This window comes from Mesoplodon mirus, assembly GCF_964341445.2.
Source record: "Mesoplodon mirus genome assembly, chromosome: 11".
NCBI classification, from domain to species: domain Eukaryota; kingdom Metazoa; phylum Chordata; class Mammalia; order Artiodactyla; family Ziphiidae; genus Mesoplodon; species Mesoplodon mirus.
In genome coordinates, this window is record NC_138987.1 from 96,370,893 (window position 1) to 96,381,381 (window position 10,489).

Here is a 10,489-nt window from a genome sequence, read left to right on the forward strand (position 1 = left end):
AGGTATAACGTCTCGGTGCAGAGTTCAATCCAGAGAAGACGTTGTTGCCTGACTGACAAATTAACCAAAACCACCAGGAAAGCGGATGAGCACATGCTGAATTTCTTTTGTTTTTCTTTTTCATTGAGTCATAATATTGTATTATACAAATGCACACTAAAGGAAAATTCATTTTCAGAGGACATATTGAAACAATTTATACCACAAAATTTTAGACTTAAAGATCTTCAGCAGCCAATTCTAACTGTTGTATGTGGATGTCTCAGTGAGGTTCAAGTACATTTGATGAATTTCAAAAACAGAACATGGTACCTTGTGTTGACATGATGCTAATCCACAATACTCAGTAAATGTCAATTGGAAGAGAGGAGAGAAACTGAGTTCCCTGTTTTCATGACAGTTAAATATTAGCTGCTAGGGGCCCGAATTCCCAGGACACAACAGCCCATCGCACTCCCTTCCTATGGTGCTGAAGTCTTGATGTGGAATAAGACAAGTCAACCAGAACTGGGTTATAAACATGCTTTATTACCGGTAGATAGTAGACACTGATAATGATAAACTGCAAACAGGTAAAGGGGTAACAAAAATCAAGGGTGTGCCCCACAATGAATTGCAGAGTCAGAACTGGAACAGGAGGCAATCATCAGGAAAGAGGGCTCCTGGTGGAACAGTCCAAGATAAGCGTCCCTTCCCACACTGTTGTCCACAGGACAGATTCAGGGGAGAGGACCCCAGGGACTCCAACTACACTGAATGACCAACACAACTACATGATCCAACCCCACCTCCAACCAGGTATCCCAACAATCAAGTTCTAGTTAAATCATACTCCCATGTCTTCTCTCAGTCATGGTGAAATAATGGGATTATTGTGAAGAACAGAAAGCAACAGATGGGTCACAGCCCTTAGAGAGGCTGGTGGGACCTGTACGGTTAGTCTACACTGGGGGCACTATTTTCCTGCATCGTCTTCATGATCCAGTCAATGTAGTTCTTGACACGAGTGTAGATCCCATAGGTACCACACTGGGGGCCCCAGGACACCAAGCCAGCGACATAGAATTTGGGGTTCTCTTCATTAGGGACCTGCAGAGCAAAGGCCCCACCGCTGTCCCCTTCACAGCTATCAACACCTTTCTCACCTCCAGCACAGATCATGTTCTCAGTGAAAACAAAGGAATTTATATCTATTCCGGGGTTTAGCCCCTTCACCTCCCGGCACTTTGCTAAGGGAGCAACAGGTAACTTTGCCCCTCTGAGCTTAATGACATGATCTTTGGCATTTGTTCGGCCCCAGCCTGAGATCAGCCCCAGATCTCCCACGGAGGGGTTGTATTCTGAGGAGGCACCTGGCAGGCAGATAGGGGAGACAGTGGGTCCCATTTTCACTGGGTCTTGCAGCCGCACCAGCGCAATGTCATTGTCAAAATTCTTCCGTATTTCCGAGGCATCCAGGTCCTTCCAACCAGGATGAATGAACACTTTCTCAGCAGTGAGCATCTGGGCATTTGCCAGTTGTGAAGTGACCACTGAGGTAGATCCAACGTACATCACCGGGTCATGGTTCCCCTCCACAGTGTGGGCAGCTGTCAGCACCCAGTGCTCATCTATGAGAGCCCCGCCGGCCCGGGGGTTCGAGAAGAAGACTTGCCAGGGGAAATTTTCAATCTTTGCAATGGAGCCTCCAAATATCCTCTGTTTTTCTGTAAAGGGCTCACCAGGGACGCCACAGACTAGGGAGGAACAAAAACAAGGTGGGAAGGGAGCAGGGTAGATTGCTGGCCCCCCTGCAAATCCTACAGCCACTCAAACACCTGCTGGGCCTCAGCGTTCTCAGCACAAGATGGCCAAATAGTTGGTCAACGATCTCAGCACCTGACTCATCCTGAACTGACCTAAAGGACCAAACATCCCGCTTTGCCAGTGCCAAAAGCAGGCTTGTGGGAAAGACTGGTTTAAACTGAGGCTGTGTGCGAATTACTGAACCCAAACGAACCTCACACTATGGACAGCTTAACTCACAGCGTGGGGAGGACACTTCACCCCAGGCTCGGCACATGGGGCCAGGGGCCCAGCTGGGAGCCAGAGCTGGGCAACCCTGTCCTCATACAGATGTTAGGGGAAGCGAGCATTCTACCTTCCTCTGATGCCCAGATCAAACACTTATCACCTTCTTTTCTCAAGTCCTAATTGCAGCTGAGCCCCTCCTTGTAACCTGTGGAAGGTTCTCTTATTCCATCTTTCATCTCATCCCCCATTGACCGGATCCAGGTTTGATTGCTTTGCTGTTACTGAATATAACTAAAACGGAATTTTATTTCAGATCAAGTTGGCTTTCCCAAATTCCTCACTAGTCAGCCTGAATGGACTCTGAGTTGAGCATAACAGACAGACCTGGGTTCAAAGCCTACCCATGCCCCTTCCTAACTCCGTGAACTTGCACTGAATTCCCTCAACTGTAAAACGGAACCAATAACACCTACCCCAGAGCATTGTTGCAAAGACTTAATTGAATGAGATAATAAATGCAATTGTTTGATTGCATTTGATTACTTGATTGAGAGCTAGCTCGGTCCCTAGCTCTCAATCACACTGTTGTTACTAAGAGGATGTTTATTATTATTCTGGCTTTGCCTGGGAGTCTTCTTCTACTCAACTCTGATCTCTATGCAACCCCTTATTTCTTTTATTCCTCTATAGCTTGTTGTCAGATAGACTTTTAATATAATAACTAGGCTCTTCAAGTAGTCTTATTTCTGAGTGTTGATTCCTCACTCTCTTATTTCAGGCCCTGTTTTTAGCAATCCCAGACACCCTTACTACATCTACATTCCCAAACCTAACTGGCCCAGACTCTGACACCAACTGTCACCGGCTGACTTTTCTCTTTCCCATCCATTGGTCTGACAGTGTGGTTGATGAATTCCCCAAGGCCCTGGCAGGCCCACGGCCCAGCTTTGTCTCCATCTCACTGAGCTAGACTCTGGCAGCCCAGACTGTCAAGTCCCTTCCCAAGAGGATTACAGCTACTTTTAGAAGGTGAGACCCATGCAACAGCACCTGTGGCCGTGCTCTCTACCCAAGCCTGAGCCCTGATTACCTGGAACACATTTTGGCAGCTCTGCGCCCAGCAGCTCATTCACCCAGCTCCCGTTGCCAGCGCAGCGATACTCCTCTGGAACAGCACAAGGGACAGGGGACACACTCACCATCACATCTTCTGGAGTCTGTCCCCCACTTTTCGTTCAGAGCCTTAGCACCTCTGGGATTTGAGGAGGCGATCAGATCAAACGAACTAGAAAAGAATCTTGAGAACATCCTCCAAACAATCTCTCTGGCCCCTATCCTGCCAAGGGAGGGGAAGGAACAGTTTCCAAAGCAGAAGGAAGAGGGTTACGGTAGAGGCTGGGAAAGTGTTTCAAGTGGGAAAAGAAATTAAATTAAATTAAAAGCAATGAAGTGGGACATATTGTGAGCCATCCAGACCTACATCCAGCACCACCAAGGCCTCTCCATCGAGAAAGTCAGGCATCATAGAATAATGACTTGAAGCTGGAAGCATTACTCCTGTTCTACATTAAATAGTTGGTCAGGGGACTTCCCTGGTGGCTCAGTGGTTAGGACTCCGTGCTTCCACCGCAGGGAGCACCCAACCCAGGAAGACTGTGCTATTCACCCTCCAACACTCTCATTCTTTCTTTCTCTTTTCTTTAGTCAAAGAAACCTACCGCTTCTTTCATTTTCCATGTAGTAATATGGCTTCTCACAAGTGTAGCGAGTGACAGAACCAAATAGAGTATTTTCTGGATCTTCGACGCTACCATGCCGAATGGGTTCGGGAGCGCCACAGTCCACGGCTACAAGAGGAAGGCAGGAGAGAGATGGTCAGGATGGCCACTTCCTCCCAGGAGGAGTCACTGGGCCAGTCCATCCTCCCAGCTGTGTTCTTCACTCCTTCCCCACTCCCCACATCCATAAGCACACCTGGGATGAATCCCCCACATCAGCCTCTCTGTGGCCATGATCTCCGACTGGCATCCCTCAACACCCTAGCCCACTGAGTCCTGCCAGGTCTGATAGCCCCTTGAAAGCTACAAGGGTGAACCTGGTTCTCAGTGATTGGTGAGGCCTCTGAAGGAACGGACCCATATAATGCTATTAACTCTACCAATCTCACAGCCTCTTTCTTTGGAAGAAACCTGCTAGTCTGGCTGGCCTGGGATCAGATCAGGGCTGGGACTCCATGACTGACTTCCCTTCAAAAACCCAATCTACTCTCTCACAGGCCTAAGAGGAAACCATGCATTTGTATCTTAATGCACTAATCTTTCCATTCCTTTTGGGAGAAAAAAAAAAAGAGTCCCATTTTAAAGAGGTACATACGTTGACACCGCAGTTTGGAATTACTCCACTTTCCATTGCTTTGGCAAGTAGAGTAGAAAGATGTCGAGCCCACACTTCCCTGGACAATAATAAACATCTCCATTAATTTATAAGCAGAGATATAGGGAATCAAAATCCAGAAATGGAATCGATGGACAATAATAAACATCTCCATTAATTTATAAAGAGAGATATAGGGAATCAAAATCCAGAAATGGAATCGATGGACAATAATAAACATCTCCATTAATTTATAAGGAGAGATATAGGGAATCAAAATCCAGAAATGGAATCGCTCTCTGGCCTTGGGTCAATGAGGAGTCCTCACCACAAGAAGCTTGGGGACATCGTAGCAGAATGACCCAAAGCACCCAGGAGTTGGGGCTAAAAGACAACTTTGTCCCAGCATATCAGCCCCCCTGCCCCAGGAAGACCAAAGCCAAAAAGGGAATGTCAAGCTGTCCAAGGATCTTCATGACTGACAAGGAAAGACTAAAGATCCTGAGCGGTTCTCTTTATGGAGAAGGTGTTAGACCTTGCTGGAACAAGGACGCTCGGTAAATGATTAGACAATTCCAGTACGCTCATCCTGACCTAGGGACAAGAGAGAAGCCTCTAACAGTGCTTTACCTGTACAACTTCAAACCCATCCACACAGGTTATCTTCACCACATCTTTGAACACATATTTTGCTCTATCAGGCTCCCAAAAAGAATTGGCAGTGACTTCTTTAGGACAAGGGATTGCTTAGAAAGGACAGGAAAAAACTTTTTACCAAATAGTTGGAGAATCTCTATGATATTTACATCATTCTCACACTTTCTACAGTTGTTCAGTCATCCTCAATCCTGACGCCCAGCATTCCAATACGCAGGTGTCTAAAATAACATGACAGGGAATGCCCTGGTGGTCCAGTGGTTAGGACTTGGCGCTTTCACTGCTGAGGGCACCTGTTCGACCCCTGGCTGGGGAGCTAAGATCCCACAAGCCACATGGTGTGGCGAAAAAAATTATTAATTAATTAATATGGCATTACTAATGAACCACCCCCAAGCTGTCTGCATTCAGAAGTCCAGTTGAAAGATTCCTAGAAGTTGAGGCATTTCTAGCAACTACTGACAGGTTTAGATCCTGCTGAGGAAGTGGAGTATTCTCAGGATACTTATCCATACAACAATCTACCTGTGTTGATTTTACATTGTGCAAGGACTTTGGCACCACCAACCAAAGAGCAACTTCTGAGTTACTCACGATCTCCATGGTAACGAAATCTCCATCCCTTTTTTTGCTCTGTTTCATCAGTTTGGAAGATGATATTGAGAGCATTACTCTTGGTTTCAATAGTTAGTGGCCCAGGGAATCCATTACCGCAGTAAGGACCAAATTGCTGGTTTCCTGCAACAAACTGAAGAGAAACAAAATGATGAAATCAGAAGAGAGAAAGAACTGAAATAAAAAGGCAAAGTGGAAGGGAAAAAAGTAAAATAAGGGCTTCCCTGGTGGCGCAGTGGTTGGGAGTCCGCCTGCCGATGCGGGGGACACGGGTTCGTGCCCCAGTCCGGGAGGATCCCATATGCCGCGGAGCGGCTGGGCCCGTGAGCTATGGCCGCTGAGCCTGCGTGTCCGGAGCCTGTGCTCCGCAACGGGAGAGGCCACGACAGTGAGAGGCCCCCGTACCGCAAAAAAAAAAAAAAAAAAAAAAAGTAAAATAAAATAAGAAGGAGGGGAAAAAAAGAAAAGAAGGGACAGAAAGCTATATAATTTGTCTTCAAGGAGAAATCCCTCTGTGTGAGTTGGGAGAAAAGTTCATCATCCATCACGCACAAGTAAACTGTCAGCGCAGTGGCCCTCAGAATCAGCAGGTTCCACATCAAAATCTTCTCTCTGCATAGTCACCACCACTCGGAACCCTTCCTCCAACAGGATCTGATAGTCACACCTTGAGTTCTCTGGGTATAGACTGGGATAATTGGGACTTGTGAGCTCCCCAATCAGTGTGGTGAATACATCCCCACTGCAGTTGACTAAGGGAGAAAAAGAGAAAAGTAGAATCAAATACAGGGTCAAGCAAAGGAGTCCCTGCCTTTTTCTATGATACTTCTCATGAATTGACAGTCCACATTCATTGACTGTCACATTCATTGATTGAAGCCCACATGCCACAATTTCATACCCAATACATATCAGCAGAGATACCCAATACCTATTGGGTTTCTATCACTTTGCTGATAATGAGGCTTTCATGGTTATGGAGCGCCCCAAGTTGACACAGGCACCTATCTCTCTTCTCCAATTAATTAACTTGACCCTGTAGGTTTGTCTTCCTCCACTCTTGTAGCTCCCCTTCAGTTTACAGGTAACTAAAAATAGATGCCAGACTTCCCTGGTGGCACAGTGGTTAAGAATCCACCTGCCAATGCAGGGAACATGGGTTTGAGCCATGGTCCAGGAAGATCCCACATGCCGCGGAGCAACTAAGCCCGTGTGCTACAACTACTGAGCCTGCCCACCTAGAGCCCGTGCTCCGCAACAGGAGAAGCCACCGCAATGAGAAGCCCGCACGGTGCAACGAAGAAGAGTAGCCCCCGCTCACCACAACTAGAGAAAACCTGTGTGGAGCAGCAAAGACCCAATGCAGCCAAAAATAAATAAATAAATAAATAAATAAATAAATTTTAAAAAACAAAGAAAGAAAGAAATCAGCTTGTAAACTATTAAAAAATAAAAATCGATGCCAAGTCAAGGCTGAGGCTAATCAAAATCGAAGGGTAGACAAGCCCCCTACTGAAGCCTCAAGCCATTCCAAATCCCAGGGAACACGCACCCTTCTTGATGACAAGCTCACCTCCGCAATTCCTCATATCATCATGGAGGAAGTATTCTGGGGGGCAGGAGCAGAAGTAACCACCAATGAAGTTGTTGCAGAAGTGGCTGCAAGGGACATCTGCAAAGTCTGTGCACTCATTTACATCTACAAAGAGTAGAGAAAGATTGAGGTCAAGGACAGAGACCTAGAAGGAAGAATGAGGTTAAGCCCCACACTGCAAGGGTAAGAAAAGTAGGAAGGGTCTGTTGCTTAAAGACATTCAATGAATCACATTTCAGGATGGCATTATTCTATATTACTCTTGTGAACTATGATTCCGGAGTTGCGCTCTACCATTGCACAGCTATAGGGGAGCTCTCAATGCCAGAGACCCTTGACCTTTCTCACAAACAGAGCATTTCAGCTCCAGAGACAACACTCTGCAAGTTGAACTTGATAATGTCTTCTGCAGGGAGGAACAATTGGTACATGTATTACTTTATAGGATGTTGGCACTTCTGTCAAGTCTAAACAATACTTTGGCTTTATGAGATGTCCTGACTTCATTTCACCCTGGAGATAGCGGGAGACTCACACAGAACTTGAAAGTTTGTTTGTTTACCGTATGTTAAATGGGTTTGAATACCATACATTCCTTGTGTGAGTCTTGGCAAGTTATTTAACTTCCTTAGTCCTTACTTTCCCTATCTTTAAGTGGATATAATAACACCTAGTTTAAGAATTGAGGTGAAGATTAAATTAATATAGGTAAAGTTCTTAACACAGTGCCCAGTTCATAGTGGTTTTCAATAAATTACTGCTTATTATCTCTTTTTTATCATTACTATCATCATCACCAGAATACGATTATGCATTTGAATTTCACAAAAGCAATTCATGGAAGAATCCAAGCCAAGTCAACACTTCATAAGAGTTATAAACAGAACCCTCACTCCCTGCATTGCTCAATGTTTGTCCGGCTTCTAATCACGTGGTTGGATCAATGAGGCACACAGAGGGGTGAGCCTTACCTACAGCAACGTAGTACGCAGAAAACCCAGTGAAACGCTCTTCGTTGGAGAAGTCTGACTTGAAGATCACCTGGAGTTTATTGTATGGGACTTGGAACTCTTCCACCACGGGGGAGTTGGGATTCTTGCCGGTCCTCTGTCCACAGAGTTTCCCTTCTTCAAGGCCTCCTGACATTATCTAAGAGAAGAGTCAAAAGAAGCTAGGAAAGGGTAATATTTTGGTATGGAGGTCAGAGAAAAAGGGACAGAGAGACTGGACCATTTCCCATCTTAGGACTATGTGAGCACAGCTCACTGTATGCCGGTGGCACCCCCTCCTGCATCCTCTCAGCCCACCAGCCCAGCCCCATCCTTTATGTGCTTATTACAGTATACCTGCACTGAGTCATATGCGCAGTTCTCGGACAGCTCTATGTCCAGGTGGGTAAAGTAAAGGTGGATCCCGTACCCTTCAGGAACTTCTATATCCCAAGACTTCTCTACATCATTGGGGTATGCCTGAGGATAGTTGGGGGACAGGATCTCCCCATACATAGTAGGCTCAGCATAAACCCATGCCAAAAGGGAAAACAGGACAATGCACCTGAAAAAATAAAAAAGGCATATGGAGAGGTGGGTGACCCAGGTGCCAGCAGACAAGTGCAGGGAGAAGGGATGGGAAAGGCGAAGGGCACCCGCACATGCAGGAGGATCTTGGGTTGGAATGAAGCAAAAAGGCCCAGGTCAAAGCAAAACCCAGGCTTCAGATCTGAGCCATTTTCTTGAGATGATGAAGGGAATGGGGTCCATATACTTCTCTGTAGACCGGTGATCACTCACCACATCTCTGGCAATTTGTCCATCCCTGGTGAGCAGCTCATCTCTTGGTCCTGGCTCTCTGCACCTCTGGACTTTGGATCTAAAGCGGTGGCAGACCTGGTTGTATTTGTCTAACAAGCACACAGGCACCTGCTTGGGTGGTAAGGGGCCAATGTCACCTTGGTAAGAATAACACAGAGGTTCAACAGAGCCATATCATTAATCATCACTGGACGACACCCATCCTCTCACACTCGCCCTGGTTCTAGACTGAAACTACATCTTATCCTTCTCCTCTGGCTTCTCAGGACCTTCTCCCAGTTTTTCTCCAAAATAATGAGTAATTTCTGCCAGTTTTCTGCTTCCTCTGTTCTCCTCCCTCACCCTCAACACCCACCCCAGCCCCGACTGGGTCAGTCTCCCTCCTGCCCTAACAGAACAATAAATATCCCCTTTTCCGCTCAGGATTTCAGGAGTCTTTCCCCATCATGACTATCCACCTATGACATGTCTCCCTCTTCTTTTGACAAGGATCACCCTTATCACCTCGAACCAGCTCTCCTGACTGTGTATTACTGCATGTATTTCTCCCAAGGACCACTGATGGAGGAATGAGCTTCTTTTCCTAGGGGAAGACAGTGACCTTGGGAGAAGTGGTCTGAGACAGGGTTGGATGTGGAAGGAGAAAAGGGACAGCTGAATGACAAGAAACAGGAAAGGAAAGGAAAGGTATTCCCTCAATTTCCTACCTTAATTTTCCAGTTTTTTTTTTAACCTTTACTAAAAAGACAACCCATCTCCCCATAGTTCTTAGAAAAGTGTTGCCAAATATGCTTCTAACCCTGAAAACAGTGGTAGGTGGTGGGGTGACATGGGGGTGGATGGGGTCAACCTAAGAGAAATAAGTGGTCTATATTCTCCCACTGGGTTCTGCCCTTTCCAGCCCTCCATCTTTGCCCAAAACCTTCCTATGTAAAGTTTTCTGCCTTCCTTTTTCCTCCATCAAAGCTCTGCTCTTTGATTTTAAGTTTTTACCTTCAGAAGTTGATGGGAACAAGTGGGTCAGTCCCGTCTCTCTTGCCAGTGGGCGTGCCGGGCAGCCCTGCCGGCTCCCAGGAAGAGCAGCACAGGGCCTGGGTGCAGGAACCTCCACCTCCCTGTCCTGGTTCCGTTCCTGTGATTCTCTACGCCAGTGTGCATGTCTGAAATTCCCTGATCCAAACAAAGAGGGGGCTGGGAGACCATGACTTAGGGAAAGGGGAACTCAGCCTTGATCTTGGAGCTCCCTCTGCCTTTGAAACAAGAACTGCATACTGAGGTCTGAGATTCCTCTTTCCCAGCCCACAGGGGGAGAAAGGAGGGATTGGGGAATTTCACCAATTGCCTAATGCTCCTTTTTAGCCAAAGGGTGTGTTACAGAGTTTTCGGGGAAGTCAGGTGATTTGTGGGAAAAGGAAGGCATTAATAC

At 46.5% G+C, this 10,489-nt stretch overlaps 1 protein-coding gene across 4 annotated transcripts; it reads right to left on the reverse strand.

Annotated features, from left to right (window-relative positions):
- Positions 1–508: 508 nt before the first annotated feature.
- On the reverse strand, positions 509–10,217 carry C1S (complement C1s). Of its 4 annotated transcripts, none has more exons than XM_082635514.1 (12): positions 10,057–10,217; positions 9,043–9,121; positions 8,599–8,806; positions 8,224–8,401; positions 7,232–7,357; positions 6,211–6,410; positions 5,638–5,791; positions 5,017–5,132; positions 4,387–4,465; positions 3,732–3,860; positions 3,104–3,178; positions 509–1,736 (listed from the first exon to the last, which is right to left on the reverse strand). In XM_082635514.1, the coding sequence occupies exons 2-12, from the start codon at positions 9,081–9,083 to the stop codon at positions 937–939; spliced, it is 2,106 nt and encodes a 701-aa protein (XP_082491640.1). In that variant the 5' UTR covers positions 9,084–9,121; positions 10,057–10,217; the 3' UTR covers positions 509–936. The 4 variants fall into 4 exon arrangements, with proteins under 4 accessions (XP_082491640.1, XP_082491638.1, XP_082491637.1 ...); XM_082635512.1 differs by having other exon boundaries at positions 9,043–9,171; XM_082635511.1 differs by having other exon boundaries at positions 9,043–9,174.
- Between the last annotated feature and the right edge of the window lie 272 nt (positions 10,218–10,489).

Bases quoted from the DNA above. Each gene is read 5' to 3' on its own strand.
- C1S (XM_082635514.1), bottom strand. From the start codon at position 9,083: ATGAGCTGCTCACCAGGGATGGACAAATTGCCAGAGATGTG. The intron at 6,411-7,231 runs GTGAGCTTGTCA...TTTCTCCCTTAG, and splicing joins TGATATGAGGAATTGCGGAG to TCAACTGCAGTGGGGATGTA. The intron at 4,466-5,016 runs GTAAAGCACTGT...ATTATTGTCCAG, and splicing joins ATGGGTTTGAAGTTGTACAG to GGAAGTGTGGGCTCGACATC.